The sequence below is a fragment of the Macrobrachium nipponense genome, chromosome 3 (assembly GCF_015104395.2).
Source record: "Macrobrachium nipponense isolate FS-2020 chromosome 3, ASM1510439v2, whole genome shotgun sequence".
Classification (NCBI taxonomy): domain Eukaryota; kingdom Metazoa; phylum Arthropoda; class Malacostraca; order Decapoda; family Palaemonidae; genus Macrobrachium; species Macrobrachium nipponense.
Window position 1 is genome coordinate 131,870,895 of NC_087202.1, and position 21,340 is coordinate 131,892,234.

The 21,340-nt window shown below is 38.5% G+C and overlaps 1 protein-coding gene across 2 annotated transcripts in view; it reads right to left on the reverse strand.

Moving 5' to 3' along the window:
• Nucleotides 1–602: 602 nt before the first annotated feature.
• The window catches only part of LOC135222059 (BET1 homolog), a 139,821-nt gene continuing 119,083 nt past the window's right edge, over nucleotides 603–21,340 (reverse strand). For both annotated transcript variants that reach the window (XM_064260203.1, XM_064260202.1), the window contains exon 5: nucleotides 603–1,430. In XM_064260203.1, coding sequence (XP_064116273.1) covers nucleotides 1,275–1,430 — 156 coding nt within the window. In that variant the 3' untranslated portion in view covers nucleotides 603–1,274. The remainder of the gene's footprint in view (nucleotides 1,431–21,340) is intronic.

A 21,340-nucleotide genomic window follows, 5' to 3' on the forward strand; every position in this document is an offset into this window, starting at 1 on the left:
GATGCTTTGTTTGGGCGCTCTATACAGGGCCCGTCAAATGCAGGGCCTCGGATGGAGGATTTCCAAGTATATGAAAACCGAGGAAATGTACAATAACCGAGACAAAATTTCATAGAAAAGTCTACAGAAACCAAAATGTACGAAAACTGAGGTTTGAGTGTACATGTGCTTGTCATGAGTATCTGTTATCATATCCACTGTAGTGAATTAGTCATCTTTATCTTTTTTATCATTTTTATTATGCAACCTGGACTACAAATTTATCTGTGAAACACTCCCACTCCCCAAAGGGTTATTGCCTGCCCTAGGGAAAACCATCTGCACATAACTCAACCCTCTGTTTCTCTGCATTGGTGAAGAGGACAGCCATATACTGTAAAACTTACCTTCCTCCTGGTTCAAAACACATCAACAATCACAAAGGGAATATAAATTTCCCATCAGCTGATCAGGTTGAGCAATGATAACTGGAGCAGTATAATACTAAAGTTGGGAGTCAAAGGGGATGAATGTCAAGAAAACATAAAAGATAGAGAGCACTACAACTATGGACGAGGGATGCTTCAAAGCTTCAAAAATAGTAAATCTATGGAAAAACTTCACTGTAATAATACCTTTATTATGAAACAAATTTTGCACTTTAAATACAATTACAGGAGCAACCATAACCTTGAATAAACAACTACTCCTATATGCCTTTATGTATAATGTAAGAAATATAAATCATTCTAATAACATGAAAAAAAAAGATATAAATGTGATACAAGTAAAAAATAACAACTCAAAAAGTAATAATTTGTTAACAGTTTACTATGAAATGTTCTCCACTAATTGTTTATAGAAAATACTCAATATAACAATAGGAATTACCATAACATTTACAAATAGTACATATTAAAAAATACAGATAGGAAAACTACGATAAAAAGCCGTTTCGTTAATGGCCCATTGTATTAGTCAAGGTGAAAATGGTGCACTGATTATTGGCAAGTTGAGCAACATTAAGTAACTTGCATCAGTCCTAAAAACTGAAAAAAACCATTCCACACAGAACATACATGGAAGCCATAGACATTTATCATTTGATTAAATATCTTTAAGCAATTTACAAAGAAGTATGGTCCTAGTTTCATGGGAACACTTAGATGACAACATGTTTTATAAGTTGTCTAACTGTAGTAAAAATCCTGATAAAAATATAAAACTTACTGTGATTTATCCAAATAAAATACATACAATCATTTAGTTATAAACCCTAACTTTGAAAACCCTAATCATCTGAACTTTAAGGCAACCCACAACAATAAAAACACAACAAAGCAAAATAAAAACAAGATCAGAATGTGGTAGTTGTGTGATCCTTTGCTCAAGATTCCAAGTCGTTTCATGCTCCTCTCCAAGAAATTCCCAGATTTGTGGAAGTCATCATCCTAAAAGGAAAGGAAAATGTGACGAATTCAGCAAGTCATATATGTGTATGTAGCACTAACTTCAAAATAGTTCTTATGAGGTAAACCTATAATATTTTTGTAAACTTATAACAATTTTGTAGATAGCATTCGACATTAACATACCGATTCATAATAGTACACACAAACAAAGCAATTTCCTTACTGCCTTTCATGCCGTCTATGATACAAACACCATTGCTTTCATAAGTGAACTTTCTCACTCAAGGTGCACTTCAACTGTCACTGTATAACAATAACAAAATCTACTTGGTAAGCCTGTGCACCCCTGTAAACTAAGGTACTCTAATTTGTCTACTGTGAGAATCAGCCTGTTATGCCTGCTACTTTGCCCCATGCTGGAAAACAATAAACAAAACGAGGGGTGGGTAAGGGAGGTAAAATCCCCCTTATGAAAGCAAAGGTTCGTATCAAAGGAAAAATAAAATTACTTTAAAAATTTATTTGTTCTGACAGGAATATGGGCATATGCTTCCAAAAATGGAGGGGTCGTGCCCTTGGTGATTATCCTAGTATAGAAGGCAATGCGTTAATAGTGTGTCTACATATTGCCTGGCGTGTAAGCTGGACAGTGTTGTGTAATTGCTGATATAAGCAGTCCCTGGTTGTCGGTGGACTCGGTTAATGGCGATACGGTTTTATGGGGCTTGTCTAGTGCCATAAAATTGCCAACTCAATGCACCATAACATGCAGTTCTGGTTATCGGCACCATAAGGTGCTGAAAATAGAGTTATGGCACCATAACATAACTAACAGAGGTGCCATTAACCGGTTGTCAGCACCATAAGTGCTATATACCGGCAGCCCCAATTAACGGCAAGGGGTTCTGTTCCTGGGGGCCTGACGCTAAGTGAAATTTGCCTCTAACCAAAATTCGAAAGTCTATGGGCATCACAATCACACTTACAGTGTTCTAGACTTGTTGACTATGCCTTAGACAGTGTCACGGCCAGATATTTAATAACTCATTAATGAAAACATGGAATTTCATTTGCCAAATTGTTTACAATGGTCGACTAGGAAGTTCTACAAATTTTTAATGTCAGATTCAATTAGCTTATTGGTAAATCTTGGCCTCGTAAGAAAGAAAGAACAGACTGCTAATGTTTCCTCCATCTTTATTTATCATACCCTCTAGTTAAACCAGCTAAAAAAGCAAATGAGAATGATAAAAGTATCATTAGTACTGTTATAATCATTGCTTAAACGCTGTACCCACAACCAACTGAAAGATAGCGGTTGTTAGGACTACAACAACCGAACTGAATCTGATGATAACGTTTTGCTTGCATTTCAGCCATTGTACGATAGTAACAAATAACTGTAGTTTTGTTACAAATGACATTAATTAAGTAGAGTAGAATAGAATACAGTGGAACTCCCACATTCGTGTTCTTCGGACTTGTGGACACACACATTCATGGAAAATTCGCCTATTTGTGGTATTTTTCTATGAGCAATACTATCCACAAATTCCTGTTTTTTTTTGTTGATTTCATAAAAAAATGTGCTTTTTGTAATAAAACTATTAAATAAAACAGGTATAAACATTTTTAGTGGGTTTTTCCTGAGTTTTAACTAACAAAATAGGAGGTTTTAAGCATTTTTATAAGGGTTCCAACTATTTGTGGATTCTAACTATTCATGGGGGGGTCTGATATGCATCCCCACGAATACGGGGGGACCAATATACTATATATTTTTACGTTATACATTTATTCGCTATGGAGAAAATACTGGCATGGAAATATGGTAAAGAGTATGTACTGGTAAATTTAAGCTACATTTGTAGCTGAAGCTGAGAAAACAATGTTCACACTGGTAATGACTATAAATTACCGTGCATCAGTAACATGATGAAACTTGACCGCAAATAATAGTGGAGAAAATGTATTTTAATAAAATATACTCGCCATGAAAGAACACATTTTACTGTTGATTTCATGCCGCTGACAGATAAATACGTAAATATCGCATTATTATGATATGGGATGAAAATAACGAACGTAATTAGTTTTTTAACACACAATAACATGCTCCCAACACCATCTATTAATGAAAAAATAAGAATAGTTCATAACAAGATGTAAATATTTCAGTCATATTTCAACTTGAAAGCACTTCATATAACAAAAAATAACCTGTTTACACTAAATAGAAGCAAGAAAATAAGAGTTAAGTATGGGGGAAATAACCCTGCCTCTGCCCTCAGCTGATTTTTCCTAAGCAAAACATGGATCGCTTTGTTTGTATTTTATAATACTATTATATGTAGTAATATGAAACTACATACACCATTATTGGATATAGTGAAGTACAGCATAACTTTCAAAAGAGCCAAGGAACAGATGCATATTCATTATATTTGTATTTTAGGAGAGTCTCTTGGTGCTTCGGCAAGTACCGAAATATGTACCGATAACTGGACAATAGTGCCATCTATTAACGAAAAAAATAACCAAGTCTAGTTCACTAATTTCCATCAATTTTTAACTTAAAAACTCTTCATATAAAGAAAAATAACCTTGTCACATATGATAGGGTTTCTAAAGATTAATTTACACTAAATAGAAGCAAGAAAATCGCTCTGAATTGGGTTAAATATGGCGAAATAATCTTACCTCCACCCTTAGCTGATTTTTCCAAACCAAAACATGGTCAGTTGTTTGTATTTCATAACACAAATAGTAATACAAGACTACATACAGTATTATTAGATAAAGCAAAGTAAAGGATAACTTTTTAAAAGAGCAGAGGAAGAGATGCAAATTTGTTATGCTTGCATTTTATGAGGCGGTCTCAGCACCTAGCCTAAGAAACCGATAACCAGACAATGGCGCTATAAACCCTACGGAATGTAAAACCCAGTTATGAATTTATTTAACAAACGCTGTCAAGCTGAAACGCTGCTAACCCATGGCAACGATAACCGCGGGCTGCCTGTAGCGTCAAGTTTTGGTTAATGGTGGTTTTCATTGATCAGCACCCTGCCAACCGAGAATGGAACCCTTGCCAAAAACTGGAGACAGCCTGTGTATCAATCTATGTTCTGCTCCAATCAGTGCCTTCAATATCTTTCAAATTACAGCTACTCGAGGCCTAGTGGCCCTGAGAAATGGGTAAAAGAGTGCAGTGTTTGTGCTGGTGCTTGGCCCTCCCTTGACCACAAAAATGTCATCCGATCAACCTCCAAGAGTCACACAGGTAACCCTGGTACCTGCTGATGCCTGTGCCCTTCACACAAGTTCCATACTCACTTATCTTTACTTTATACAGTACCAATCAAACTGTTCCACCATTGAGTCTACAACACAATCTGTCAATACATGCACAAAATGCAAAGACCTGATACAGGCATTCCCCGATTATCATGCCATAACAGTCTGAGTTTTGGTCATCGGCGTATAAGGTGCCAATAATAGTTATGGCGCCATAACATACCTAACAAGCGTCATTAACCGTTTATCAGTGCCATTAACCAAAGCTTGTTTAAATTGTTGAGTTTCAGAAAAATTCTCCGAGAGAGGTCCGTGAAAAACTTGTCCCCGTATTCGTGTTCTCCCGGATTCGCAGACTCAAGGATTCGCTGATTTCTCTCTGGACCAAATCTACCCATTATTTGCGGAAAATTCGCCTATTCGCAGGGTTTTCCGACGAAAATAATCAACAATTAGTGTATTTTTATGTTATTTTCATGACAATACATTTTTAAGATACAAAAATGATTTAATAATTTTCAAATATTAATATTGATTAATACTGCATTAGTAAGTTTAATAAAAATTAAATGATATCACATAGCAAAAATAATAATTCTCTCTCTCTCTCTTACAGAGATGTGTCTTTCCCATGCTAAATAAATTATTTACTATTTTCAAACATTGATGTAAACAGCAATAATATAAATTCATTAACCCTTTAACGCCGATTGGACGTATTAAACGTCGACATAAATTGTCTGTCGGGTGCCGATTGGACGTATGGTACGTCGATAAAAATTTTTTTTTTTTTAAATTCGCGGAAAAATACTTATAGGCCTACCAGGCGAAAACTTTTGAATCACGCACCTTGGGGGATGCTGGGAGCTCACGGATCAAGGCGTTGTTTTGTTTACAATCGTTATGCAGGCGCGCAAGCGCGAATTTCTTTCTTATCGCACTAAAAAGTATCAGTGACACATCTCAGAAATTATTTCGTCACTTTGACATAATTTTTGCACCATTTTAAATTAGCCGTTACATGGAGTATTATATATGAAAATGTGCGCAATTTCATGTAGAATACAAAAACAAATACTCATGATTGTAGCTTTTATCAGTTTTGAAATATTTTCATATAAATAACAATAAGTGCAAAAATTTCAACCTTCGGTCAACTTTGACTCTACTGAAATGGTCGAAAAATGATATTGTTATGATACAATAAAGTTTCATACATACTTACCTGGCAGATATATACTTAGCTATAGACTCCGTCGTCCCCGACAGAAATTCGAATTTCGCGGCACACGCTACAGGTAGGTCAGGTGATCTACCAGCCTGCCGCTGGGTGGCAGGAATAGGAACTATTACCTTCTAAGGACAGATTTTCTCTTCCACCTGTCTCCTGCGGGGAGGCTGGGTGGGCCATAATCGTATATATCTGCCAGGTAAGTATGTATGAAACTTTATTGTATCATAACAATATCATTTTCATACATTCAACTTACCTGTCAGATATATACTTAGCTGATTGGCACCCCTCGGTGGAGGGCAAGAGACAGCTATTTACTGATTAGACAGGTAAACAACATACGTTGTAGGTAATAAATAAATAAAACCTTGGTTCCTATGTGTTTCGACGAAGGGTCGACTTCCTAGCTATTGCTAGTGGTCTGCTTCGTCTCAAGAGCCTCAGCAAGGATGTGACCTATGGCTAAGAGTTCTTGTAGATCTGTCAATGGGGTCTTATCCACTTACTTGACAGAATCTAGTGGGCATTTGTCAATGGGGTCTTATCCACTTACATGACAACACACCTATGCCTACTGGCATAATTAAGGAGCACAACACCGATCCCGATCACCTGATCCTAACACGAAGGTTTGTGCTTAATTTGAAAAGAGCTATCCCCAAACTCATTTCAAATAACCCAAAGAAAATAGTATACTTATGTTAAAATAAAATTGTTTAACTCACTAGTTAAGGATCAGTGTCGGCTCCCTATCCCAGCAACGTATCCGTAGACACATAACCAAGAGAGAAGGATCTCTCATAGGTCAACTTGACCTCCTTCGTGCAAAGAGAAGACAACACAGAGTTGCATCTCCCGTAAATTACAGCTAATATGTCTCTCACGACATATTGTTATGGAAAGAACAAGAATTGTTAAAAGCTCGCACTTCAAGCGCTTTTAATTCTCAGCTGTTTGAAGGAATCATCAAGTTACTTAAGAAGTGCTTTAGAGATCACACTGTTCCAAAGAAGACCAGGGCTTTCTTTGAAATTGATCTCTTCTGGATGAAGCCTAGAGCCTGGCTTGCGCCTGGCTGGCGCCTCGCGCCTGTCTGGCGCCTCGCGCCTGTCTGACGCCTCGCTCTTGCCTGGCGCATGTTGCTTGCCTGGCGCCTCGCGCCTGGCTAGTGCCTTGCGCCTGCCTGGAGCCTCGCGCCTGGCGCCTGGCTGATTTCTCCCCACTTGCTGGAGCTTCGAGCTTGTTAAGTGTCTCGAGGAAACTGGCGATGCCCACATCGGACACTTTTTCCGATTTGTTTGCCTCTAGCGCATCTGCGCCAGGTTGGAGGCACGCTCCTTCTCCTCATCAGACAATGACAGTGTTTATTTGGACTGTCTTCCTCTGGCGTCTTTACACCTGCTCTGGTATTTTGGCGCCTGATTGGCGCTACATTGTCCGAAAGTCCTGAACATCCACAATCGTTTATCAGGAGACTGGAGAAGGGTGGAAGAAATTCTTTCACTTTGAGCTTTTGGTCTCTCCGGCAAGGGGAGGTGATTGTAATCAGCTACATCCAGTAGACGATAGGATATCTAACCGTACGAGAGATAAGAGTCTTCCTCCGAGGAGGGTCCTTCTTGAATACTTCCGTTGCTCACGAGATCTCTTCTTACATGTTGAAGGGGTTTCTCGTTACAGAATCTTCCCTATCCTTGCCCGAAGGAAGGGAAGAAGCCTGTAAGTCGAAGGAGACTCCGAGCTGAAATTGGGAGGACTCCTGATTTCTAGCTCTTTATTGTATCCCTCTGAACACCTTCTGGGAAGCATTTCGAGCCGTCATCGCATACCAAAGACTCTGTAGGCAAACGTTTGAACCATTCTACTGTAGATGAAAACATAAGTACCCTGCCTGGACAACGAAACCTCTATCTGAAAACATTGAATCAGGAATAGGGGATTTTAGTTCTTTTGCCAGACATACTATGCTGGCAAGAACCCATTGTCTAGTCTCCATAGAATCTGATGCGAGATTCCAATGCTCAAAAAATTCACTTATCTTCTTGGTCGTTTAGGACCAAGAGAAACAAAGAATTCCCTCATAAAAATTTCTCAAAGAAGTTTGATGAGGAGCAGTTCCATCTTGTCGGAACATGGAATCTGTGGCCACAAAAAAGATCCCATTAGAAGTACATGATATCCTACTCTTGTCATATTGAGGTATCGTATAAGATCCCAAAGATCTTAATCCTCTGCTATCTACAATTCCCTTTGTAGAGACAGAGTATAGCCTTTTACTGCGTTCTTTGATAGCAGATATATACAAAGGTGATTCTTCCCTCTGAAAGGGAAGAAAACACCGCTATGTGGTTCACAGAGGTATCGGAAGAGGACAGTTTCCTCATTCCCTCTAGCACAATCTGCAGCAATTCTATGTCTTGGTCATGACTATTGTCATTTACCTTGAAAAATCCTCATTCATGTCCACTTCTGGTCAGTCTGCATGCAGACAGACTCAGAGTGGAGAGGTTGTTAAGGTCCATTTTATAATAGATGCTGATAGAATATCCAGACTCTCTTGGAAAAGACTTCCAAAAACATTGCTTGTGGAGAAGAACGTTGAACCGCTCTGTGAATCCGCAAAACCTCTGCTGAGGCCAAAATGAGGCATAAAGTATTATCCTCTCTTTCTTTGACGCCCTTTATCTTAAATTCTGTAAAGAATTTATATTTATATTTAGGGGAAAAAAGACTAAAGTTTATTCCCCTTTCTATAAAATAAAGATGGCGTATATTGCTACCTCCTTGGTTTAAGGAAAAGGAAGCAGTCTATAGGAAGCCTGTTCGTCTTCTACCTTGCTAAGAGATCTATGAAGAAGACTTTCCGCAGGTTCTCACAACTCTTTCCAATAAATGTTAGACATACGTAAACAGTTATTATCGTCGATCGAGAAGGTTCTCACGGACATGCAAAATCTTGCATCGAACCTCTTAAGGATCGTTACGTTCCCTGTCGGTGTTCCAAATAGGTTCTCTTTTTTAACGCGAACAGGAGCAAAAAAAGAGATTCTCGATGCTCTTTGCGATATGAGTGTCGTGGAATTGGCCTAAGTGATTAAAAGGGTAACGAAATCAGGAACGAATCTTGCCGTTACCGAGCCTGCTGTCCGAGAGGCTACTGGATTCTTAGGTTAATAACTCGCTAAAACGAGGAAATATCTTGGATGGTGCTCTTGGCCCATTGCGCCAGGCTGGCGCTTCTGGCGCATTGCGCCAGGTTGGCGCTTCCTTCTAATTCTCTTTATGTTATGTGCCAGAACATCTGTGCCTTTATGGTACCCAACATCCTTTCACATGTTAATTCCGTTCTTAGTAGGAAAAAACTCTTATATACGCAGTATAGTCCATTCAGGGAAACAACTTCTGCCACGAAGAGAATGTTTCCCATCCCACTCATCCATCTTCTCCTGAGCAATATCCGATTCTAAAAAGGTTGTGTGCGTTTCTCGAAAGACTTGACCATACCGTAGTCTTAAGTGAATTCTCTACTACATCCATCTTCTCACTAAGCATGTATTCTAATAAGCCATGCTTTCGTAAGCATGAGAGCATTATATAATATAATGTTCTGCTGCATTAGAATCCTTTAATAATGTTACCTACGGTAAACAGCATTGAAAGGTTGTAATATCTTTCTTATTGAAAGCTTCTTAGCAAAAGGCAGACAATATTTTATTTATGTTAGCTTAACTATCCCCTCAATTCGAGGCTAAGTCCATGATTGTAGGGGGAATATACGGTTAACCATTCGATCCCGTTGGAGAGACAGATGTAACAGACTGCTCATGACCGAGAACTTGGATGGTACTGTATTGGCTTACACTGACAGCCGTCTCGTTCCCTGCCTGGCTGCATTCCTCCTGAGTTGCCAGTTACTTCATTCGATGAAGGAATATAATAAAATAATTCTCGAGCCTAAGGAAGCTCTCAATAATGCAATTTTAAGCCAAACAACCTTTGTTAAATACCGAAGCTGAGTAGGTATTGTCATAACAAACCTTTTAAGCGAAGTCCTTATTAGGAAAATCCTGTAAGGATATAGATAATTCCGTAGCGAACCACAAAGGCAACTATGGTATGCGTATATGACTTGTCATTCAGTAGTCGTACACAGCAAGTCTTCCTACTACATTCTTTCCTTTCCGATGCAGAGAGAGAATGGAAATCTTGCCCTCTTCGTTCTTTTCGTCAATAAACACGAATTAGTATTAGTCGAAAGAGATCGCAATCAAAACTCTCGGATCGAAGAGAATCCCTCAAATTTTTATTCTCTTGGATATAAGGCCGTATTCTACGCCTCTATTATCTGGAAGAGCCTCTAATCACTGAATGAGAGCTCGTACGAATCTTGTTCCATTTCCAAACGATTGCCACTCTTTCTGTAAATGGTTGGTTGCATTATTTTAAAAGGGGGAAGATTTTAATATCGTCTTATTAGTAATGAACTAATTTTTTCAATAAAAAAAGGTCGCTAAGGTCTTATAAACTGAGAGACCTGCTCCCTTATTGGCTTCCAATTCCGATCTATCTTCCATTTCCTGTCCATCAAGTTGGGAGAAGAATGAGCAACCGGAGGAGAGCGCCTCCTTTCGTAAGGTGAAGAGCTTTTAGCAGTACCGATTCTAACCTAACAAGGGCTACGGCCGCCTGTGCGACATCTTGAGTCCCTGCCAGGAAAAAAAAAGCCGATCTTGCTCTTGCCTTTATTGCATTAAGACTATCCTGAGAAGGGCGACGGCTGCCTGTGCGATAACTCCCGTCCCTATCAGGAGAAGCCTCGAATGTCTTTCACCTTTCGCCTGGAGGACTCCTGGCGGTTGTCAGGCTCTTCTTGTAGGAGAAAGTGCCTGGCTCTAAGCAGGAGTATCTTGCCTAGAATACTCCTGGCGCCTGGCAGGAGTATTGCGTTCCAAATACTCCTGGTGCCTGGGAGGAGTATCGTGTTCGGAATACTCCTGGCGCCTGGCAGGAGTATCGCTTTCCTAGGAGGAGTATCGTGATCGGAATACTCCTGGCGCCTGGTAGGAGTATCGCGTTTCGAATACTCCTGGCACCTGGGAGGAGTATCGTGCTCGGAATACTCCTGGCGCCTGGCAGGAGTATCGAGCTCAGAATACTCCTGGCGCCTGGTAGGAGTACCGCGTTCCGAATACTCCTGGCGCCTAGGAGGAGTATCGTACTCAGAATACTCCTGGATCCTGGCAGGAGTATCGAGCTCAGAATACTCCTGGAGCCTAGGAGGAGTATCGTACTCAGAATACTCCTGGATCCTGGCAGGAGTATCGCGTTCCGAATACTCCTGGTGCCTAGAAGGAGTATCGTGCTCGGAATACTCCTGGCGCCTGACAGGAGTATCTCGTTCCAAATACTCCTGGCACCAAGGAGGAGTATCGTTGCTCGAACTCCGAATAAGCTAGAAGCTTAACAGTTATTATATATGTTTAATCACTAAACGAGATTGATAATCATTTGATCAACAAATATTCTTTAATATCTAATTCGTTCTTCCCCGAACAGATATATTTTAATATAAATGTACTGATGAGGAATTTGTTGAAAAAAAATTCATTTCATACCCCCATGGTATAGAGCCCCCGTCTTGTTGTACGGGGGACGAAAACAGGATAGGGCAATGCCTCTACCACCACTGCTATCGAATGATATCATATTTTAGCAGTCTTTTTTGAGGTTCTGATACCCATGACAAGATTATCTTGCATCTTCATTTAATCTACGCCGTTGAATCTTTCTTCTCCTTTTTCGTCGAGACGATAATAATAGGGGGGAACACATTGAATTAGGATGCCTTTCTAATGGCTATCCCTGGCAGTCTGGGACTTTCTACAGAACCTGCCGAGGGGACGCCTGATCGGTGGGGATTCTCCATAACCTCCGTAAGGCTTTCGACATTCCTTCTCCTCTGGGCCTGTGAGCTTGGAAGAGGTCTAGACCTGGGAGCGAGACAGAGCCGATCAGACGCACCCTCTATTGCAATGGGGAACACTATATTCACTTCTTACCTTTTAAGAGCTCGCATTTGAGCTACATCCATTTATCTTCAATTTGCAAATATGAAATTGTAGATTCTGTGAAGTAAGAAGGTGATGAGGATGCAACAACTACTAGTACTGTTAATACTCTAATTGCTCGTTAACACAAGAGCTAATAAAGCTTCTAAAGGAAGCGTATATAGTTACTTCTCTGACTTCCCCAACTAGGAAGAAAGATATACATTTCCTCAATCAAATTCTAACACTTATTTGTATTAATGAATAAATATAAGTAATTCCCTTTCTTGAAAGTGTTGAGTGTCTACCGGAAACTTCGGTAGTTACACGTAATGTAATCTTCGAAATTTTCGAAGTTAATTTTATCAAAAAATTACTAAAAGTTAACAAAAGCGTATGCCGAACCAAAGATCCATTACTTCCCTGTAAAAGTTAGACCAGAAGATCAATGGCGAAGAAACACGAAAATCAAATCAGGAGGGAAAGCAAACGTATTTTTACATTCCCAGCGACAAAGAAAATCTGTCCTTAGAAGGTAATACTAGTTCCTATTCCTGCCACCCAGCAGCAGGCCGGTAGATCACCTGACCTACCTGTAGCGTGTGCCGCGAAATTCGAATTTCTGTCGGGGATGACGGAGTCTATAGCTAAGTATATATCTGACAGGTAAGTTGAATGTATAAAAACGCAATTGTAAGCTAAAACTCTTATAGTATTCTAGTAATATTCAATCATTTACCTTCATTTTGCAACATATTGGAAGTCTCTAGCACAACATTTCGATTTATGGTGAATTTATGAAAAAAAACTTTTTCCTTACGTCCGCTCGGTAACTCTTCCGAAAAAATCATAAACTTTTTTGTGCGATTGTCGTAATGTTTACACCATTTTAAATTAGCCGTTACATAAAGTTTTATATATGGAAATGTGCGCAGTTTCATGCACAATACAACTAAAAACAACCCATGGTTGTAGCTTTTATCAGTTTTGAAATATTTTCCTATAAATAACTTTAAGTGCCAAAATTTCAACCTTCGGCCAACTTTGACTACCGAAATGGTCGAAAAATGCAATTGTAAGCACAAAGTCTTATATTCTAGTAATATTCAATCATTTACCTTCATTTTGCAAAAAATTGGAAGTCTCTAGCACAATATTTCGATTTATTGTGAACTTATGAAAAAAAATTTTTTTTTATGTACGTCCGCGCGGTAACTTACGAAAAAATCAGAAATTTTTTCGTCCGATTGTCGTAATGTTTGCACCATTTTAAATTAGCCGTTACATAATGTTTTATATGTGAAAATGTGCACAATTTCATGTAGAATACAACAAAAAAATAATTTAAGGTTGTAGCTTTTCTCATTTTCAAAATATTTGCATATAAATCACGATAAATAGAAAAAAAAACCACGTTCTGTCAACTTTTGACTTTACCGAAATGGTAGAAAAACGCAATTGTAAGCTAAAAATCTTACAGTCTAGTAATATTCAGTCATTTATCTTCATTTGGAAACAAATTCAAAGTCTCTAGCACAATATTTGGATTTATGGTGAATTAAAAAAAAAAAAAACTTTCCTTCCCTCCGCGCGAGGATTCTCCGCCGCAAATCTCCGAAATGCGTACGTCGCATTCTCATAATATTTGCTCCGTTTCATATTAGGCGTTTCATAGAGTTTTATATATGAAAATGTGTGCAATTTTATGTAGAATACAACAAAAAATAATTGAAGGTTGTAGCTTTTCTCATTTTTGAAATATTTGCATATAAAAAAATATAAAAAAAAATAGACATGTCAACTTTAACTCGTCTGAAATGGTCGAAAACTGCAATTGTAAGCAGCTAAAACTCTTACAGTATAGTAATATTCAACCATTTATCTTCATTTTGAAACAAATTGGAAGTCTCTAGAACAATATTTAGATTTATGTTGAATTTTTGAATAAAACATTTTTTTTATGTCCGCGCGTTACGAATTCATGCATCATTTTGTGATAATATTTTCTCTGTGTTGCTTTGATCGTTTTACAATGTGTTATATACCAAAATTATCGCAATTTAGTGTACAATACAACGAAAAAAATTAACTCGTTAGCTTTAACCGTTTTGCTCACAGAGCGATTTGAATACAATTATATATGAAATTTTGTTTTTGCGCGATAATATATCGCATTATTTATATATGATAATGATTTTTGTTTTCATTTCTGATGGTTGCATACTAAACTTCAGGCAATGACAAAAAACAAAAAAAAGAGCCAAAAATGAACTCTTAATCTTGAAAACTAAGCACGCTGTGATTTTTTGAAAAAATATTTTTTCCACTTCGGCGCTCACTCCGAGACCCCCTCGGCATACGGGAGACAATTTTTATTATACCCCTTCAGCGTTAAAGGGTTAATGAAAATACTATAGCGAATTAATAAGATTCTAGTTTATAAATTTAAAAAATTATGTAAGAATGAAGGAAATCCCAGTTTTCTCTCCCTAACTCCAGGTACTAAAACTGTCAAATATATCAAGTAATGAGACGGAGGGGGAGGAGTTGTTGTGTTGTAGACATCAAGTGTTCATATTATTTCCCTCTATTTCTCTTACTGAGAGGAGAGGCTTTTTATAGAAAAATGCACCATGTGTTTATTAATATTTTCAAATAATAATAACAATAATAATATAGCTGTTATTACAAAATTCATATTATGTGATAGTATTTTAAAGAAATACAAGAATCTATCCATTTCACTCTTTTAAATAAGGATAACTCTCTCTCTCTCTCTCTCTCTCTCTCTTATTGAGATGAAAGAATTTTTATGGTACTAGTATTATGTTCATTGATATTTTCAGTTGTTAATAATAATAATAATAAATACAAAATTCGTGTGTGGTAGTATTTTAAAGAGAAAAATAGCCTTTCCATTTCACTTACATAAGGATAACTCCTCTCTCTTACAGAGATGAGAGAATTTTTATGGTAGATTATGTTTATTAATGTTTTAAAATAATAATAATACCAATAATATAACTACTAATTTCAAATGAAAATTCTTCCCTTCGTCTTTCTGTGAAGCTCAAGCTCGGGAAGCTGTCAAACATGTCAAGTAATGTGACAGAGGGGAACATTGCCATACAATAGTCAACAAATTTAATGGTTCTTATGCTGTTTCTCTCTCTCTCACTGAGATGAGATAAATGTTTTGGTACATGTATGTAATAAGTTTATTATTATTTTCCAATAATAATATTATAATATGCATAATAATAATACTATAACTGTAATTACAGCATTCATATGTGAGTATTTTAAATACAACAATCTTTCCATTTCACTCTTTCAAATCTCGTAAGGACAACTTCCTCTCTCTCTCCACAAGATACGTATGTCATAGTGGTAACCCTCTCTCTCTTGGCTGCAAGTGTTAGAAGTATGTATGTATGTACATATATCCCTTTAAGGGTACTAATGTTTAAGATTACTTTGAAATTATATTAATATAATCTAAGATTAATTTAATACAGTAATATGATGATAATTTCAGTAAAAATTTTAAAAAAATCTGAAAAAAATTAGGAAAAAAATGATAAATTTTCATGGCCCTGGGATGTGATCAAAGGATTACAGGAATCACTTGACAGCTAAAACTGTGGAAAAAAATAACACTCTCTCACAAATCTGGGATGCGATCAAAGGAGTGCAGGAATCATTAGACAACTGCACAGCAAGCCACCAGACTCTTTTGAATGTGTCATCTATCATTTCCTTGCCTCCCAGCAACACAAGAAAAGAGAGTGAGACACAAGGTCGAGACGACCATACCCACCCAAGTGGGAACTGCCCCTCTCCCTCGGATGATGCACCCACATCTCCTATAGACCTTTTGGAGGAGACTGTTGGACTCCCCACCTCCTCTCCCTCCCCAGTACCTCCAGTGAAAGATAGATCCTCAGTGACGATCCCTAGCCCTCATGAGTCTCCTGAACCTCTCTTTCTCCCCCAACCCCCCTTCATGCATGATGATGAGAATGACCATGAGGGGTCTGGTGACTGGCAGACACAAGCAAGCAAGTACAAAAGGGAAAATAATCTCTTATTTGCCTACTGGATTGAAGCCCAACAATCATGAATCACTGCATCCAAAACCTGAGAAGAGATGTCATGCAGTGACTCACAATCTATGCCCATCAGTGAAGCTAGACGCCATAGTAGAGTCAAGTTTCTCACAGGCTCTGACCCCCTCATCTCCCACAAACTCCCATGCAAAATTAAACAAAGTGGCTTACAGAATTACCTCCGTATTTCAACACCTCAATGTTCTTAAGGGCCAGCAGTTTGGTCCTAATATAAAAGTCTCAATATATAACCTAACCTGGGACAAACCCCAACCCTGCTCCCCGCAGAACTTACTGACACCCCAAGCTGGGGTTTAGGTGCAGGCTTGCCCTCTGCTGCAAGTTCCAGCCATCCTCCCATGGAAAGTGACTGTCCATCCCCGTTGGCTAACATCATATCAACCCAAATGATCAACTCTCTCATCTCCCATCTTTGTGAGCTGCCACTGATACATTAAATATGTCTTGAAATATTTTTGGCCTCATGCAGAACATTCTTCTCCTAAACATGTTCTGCAAAAACTTCAATGGCATCACTGCATTGCAAGAAATGCTCCTCTGGCCACAAGACCTTGTCAACTGCGATTCAGTATATGAAGACATCACCGATTCAAGTTAGAGATCACATAGTAGCCGCTCCCCAAAAGGGGGCCTTTCTTTCCTGTGGCACAAATCATTAGACAATTTGGTAAATGTGATGACCTGTATGAGTGATAGATTGCTGGGGCTTCAAGTGACAGCAGGCGACTCAAAGATCCAAATAATTAATGTTTAATTTTTATCAATACTGCATGATTCTAGGTGAGTTACACAGTATAATTCACCATTCTCCTGCTAATCATATTTGTATAATTGAGGACCTTAATTCTCTCTCTCCCCCCACAAAACAATCTTATAACAAACTTCACTTCTGTCTAAAATCATGCTCTCCATATTAAAGATGTAATGCTCCTCCTTCCCTCCCTCCTCCTATTCCTATGTACAAAACAGAACGGACACAATTACTACCGCCTGGCTGGACCACTGCATCACATCTCTGCAACTTCATGATTCTATTGTGACCTGCAACATTCACAATGTGCAACACACAATGATCTTGCAACGGGCTATGATCATATCCCTTTACAGGTGTCATTCAGTAGCCCATCCCTCCCTACCATGAACCCCCTGACTGATCGCCCATCAGCTGTTAACTGGGATTTTAAAAACCAACAAAAAACCAGACACTACTTCAGAGTGACCATGGAAACCAGGTTGCGGTCAACAGTTCAACTGGCAGACACCTTACTTTGTACTAACACAAAATGTAGCAATGACCACCACAGGAGACATCTGAAAGAATTCTATTCAAACATAATTTCTGCTGTGCCTGTCTCTCTGACAGGGTTACCTTTAGACGTTGTCAAGGCAACTCACGTAATATACCTGGCTGGAATGACTTGGTTAACGATCTGTGTACATATTCACGAGAAATATTTTTACTGTGGAAGCAAAATGGTACCCCTAGGGAAAGACACTTTGCATTGCTAATGAGACAGATGAGCAGAGTTCAAACTTGCTCTTATGCACTGCACAATAAATGAAAAATCACTAAGAGCTGATGCAATGTCTAGAAATTTAGAATCTTGCAATTATCCTCATCTTTGGAAAGATATTCAATCCCTACATCTCAAAACTAAAAAGCCATCACAGAGAGTATAAGTCGTTGGCGACAAGGCTATTGCAAGAATTTAGTGCAATCACTTCAGCACTATACTGAATTGCATAACACTCAATTTCACTTCTCAGGAGCTTTCAGATTCAACCATCCGATAATTTATGTTTTGCTAGCTGCCTTATTTACAGAAACATAATTCACCAGTTTCTTCCAGACTCCCTACTCTTAGCTCACTTAAAACAGGTTAGGGATGCAGCAGACCCTGGCAATTATCACCCAATTACAATCACTATGATTGTGTTGAAGATACCTGAGTCAGTTCGTTTAGCGAGACTTCTCCCTCTTTCTACACACCACTAACCAGTTTGCAATGAAAGCAAGCCACTCAATTGACCCTTGCATCTACATCCTGAAAGAATTGCTGAACTATTACCTATCATCAGCCTCTCCTGTTTTCCTATGTTTTGTGGTTGAGAAAAACATTTGACAGACTAAACTACCTGAAGCTCTTCCTGAAGATGCAAAAAAGAGGATAACCTCTATATTCAACTGGCATTTTATACTGCTCGTTCTCCACACAGCAATTCTGTGTCAAATGGGGTAACGTATTGCTGTACACCTTTCCATAAACAGGCTTCAGCAAGGGAGCATTCTTTCTGCAAACCTGTTTAATATGTGCACAGATGCCCTGAATGTCAAACTGAACTCTCTCCTGATCAGAAGCACCATCAACAAAACAACAATAAACAACCTCTGTTATGCCAATGATATGGTTCTGATTTCCCCATCAGTGCAAGGTCTCCAGCGACTCATCAACACTTGCTGCCAATATGCAGGGGAATTTGATAACTTATAATACAATGAAACCAAGACTCAGTGCATGTTGATGCTCCTGAGATCGCTTAAGCATACTGCAGAACCACAAATTTTTCTTGGAAATCATCGGCTGGAATCATGTATGAATTTCCGTATTTGGGCCACATTATCACGGATGACCTAAAAGATACAGTAGATATAGAACAGAGGCATCATAAACTATGTGGAACTGGCAACATGATTGCAAGGTTTGCAAGAGTATGGAGTCCATTGGGGACAGCGTCTATGAGAGAGAGAGAGAGAGAGAGAGAGCGGAATGAGCGATAGAGAGAGAGAGAGAGAGAGAGAGAGAGAGAGGATGTAATTGCTGTATGGATGGTTAACGATTGAATTGGCTGTTGGTGAGTTCAGGGTTGTCTGCTGGTGCTGTTGGAGTTTGGAGATGTGTTTTGAGTTAGTCTCTTGTCAGTCTTTAGTCAGAAGCTGAGATAATTAGTAGTGCTGGCAGCGGTCTGTGGAAAGTGTTGAGGGCATTGAAGTTATTTAAGTAGTGTGCTATTGGTTATTTGCTGATTGTTATTGGGTTTGATATTGGTTGCTTAAGAGTTATTGTGCTATGAGGTTTTTGTTGAGTTGTATGTAAGTTCCTGTTGGATTATATGTGAGTTGTTGTGGGTGTGTGTGTTGCTTTTTTTTGTGTAGTTGTTTTTTTGTGTTGGTAATTGCTTGTGCAGTGGTCTTGTGTTGTGGTTGAGTTCCTTGTTGTTTGCGGAGTTGTTGAGTTGAGGTTGAATTTCTTGTTGTTTGTTTTGTTGTTGAGTTGTGGTTGTGTTCCTTGTTTGTTGTTGTGTTGTTGAGTTGTGGGGTTGTGGTCCTTGGGTGCTGTGTTGTTGAGGTCCTTGGTTGTTGTTGTTGTGTTGTGGTTCTTGGCTTTTGTCATATAGTTGGTGGTGTCCTAGTGACCTTGACCAGCGGACAGCACAGCATAGCCCGGAGTATCTGGAGTGGTTGGTAAGTGCATGTGTTTGTTTTTTTTTTTTCTTCGTGTAGGTGTAGGTCAATTGTCCTGCTTGTATTCTGTAGTGTAAAGAGGAAAGTATGACTGAGGGTGGGTTTGGCAGCTGGAGTGATTAGGTTTATGTGGGGGGATTTACCCGCTTGTTTTTTAAAGGTTGTGATCCCGCCACAACGAAACTACAGCTCTTCCACTAGTACTGCTACAGTATACATATAGGGTGTTTTCTGTGGAAGGACTACACCCGAGAGAGCATGAGACATATCACTGTTGTTTACAGTGACATTCTGAAAAGCCTCACAAGCACTCCTCACTACCACTCTGCCATGCAGATGTTCATGGAAAACCACCTGGATAACTTAAAAATCATTGTTAGGCGAACACTGTCCTGTCTGATCACCCGACAGAGAAACAGCAGCAATTCACTCATACAAAGCATCCTAAGCAGTTAGGCAAGATCTTAATTGTGGGAAAATGAGGCATCTGTTCCCTAAATGACTTTATCTCTATTTTTGCAGTGTCATTTGCAGAAACTGTCATTATTATCATAGTCTACAATTATATTTTATTACTGGTATTTTCTTTTTTTCATTATTTCTGTGAATATCATCATTATAGAGTTTTGCTACTAAATTTTTATATTTAGCTTTCTGGACTTGACTACTGTAGCCACCCAATGTTCCTAGCTGGAATTTTATTATGTGCAATCTATTCACTACTTATTGCCATTATAAAAATAACTATCTTTAATACTTCTTCAGCAACTGTGTGGATAGTGTGGATTTGTCACTTTTTATCTTGTCATCTCATGTATCTGGATTGTTTATGTTATTGTCTATACTTTGTATATTCCATGTAATACAGTGAACCTCCGTATTCGCAGACTCCGGATTCGTGGATTTCTCTCTGGAACATATACCCCTATTATTCACAGCAAATTCGCCTATTTGCACTATTTTTCTATGAGAAATATTACAAATTCCAGGTTCTTTTTTTTAACAATTTCATCATAAAATGTACTTTTTGTAATAAAACTATTAAAAAAACCAGTATAAACATTTCCCGAGTTTTACCTAACAAAAATATGCAGTTTCAAGTGTTTTTATACGGGGTTACAACTATTCGCAGGGTGGGGTCTGGTACCTATCACCCGCAAATACACGGGGAACACTGTATATGGCCTTCAGCTGAAATAAAATTTATTATCATAATTATTAAAACGTAACCATGACTCTCCTTCACTGCCTCCACCATGTAATGTACGTATATATAAACAAATTAAGAAACATATGTCTAAATGTGCAGATTTAAATCCCTCACTTGTCAAAGTTTTTCCAAAGAATGAAAACAAACCACAGCATGTAAATGTAGTTAACAGAAACACAGCCGGGATAACTTGTTTTAACTGTAAACGTACGGGGCATATGATTGCTGATTGCCGTAAGCGTTTTTGCTCCATACATAATAGCTCAAGTCATGCATACACTTGTTTTCTCGCAACCAGTCGCAGGGTAAAGCTAAAAATACACAGCACGTTGCCAATGATACTAAGAAGAAACACCCACATAATCACAAAAAGAAATAATCGAACAGTAACACTGCACAGAATCAGAAACAAGCAAATCAGGCTTCAGGGAACTCAGTTCCTAACCCGTCTAGCCAAAACAAAGTCAGCCAAATTTTCCGAGTATCCAAAGCAAATCAAATACCATGTAATAACTCCAGCGGGGGGGAGAGAGATGTTGGGTCATCTGTATCATCATCTTTTGAATTA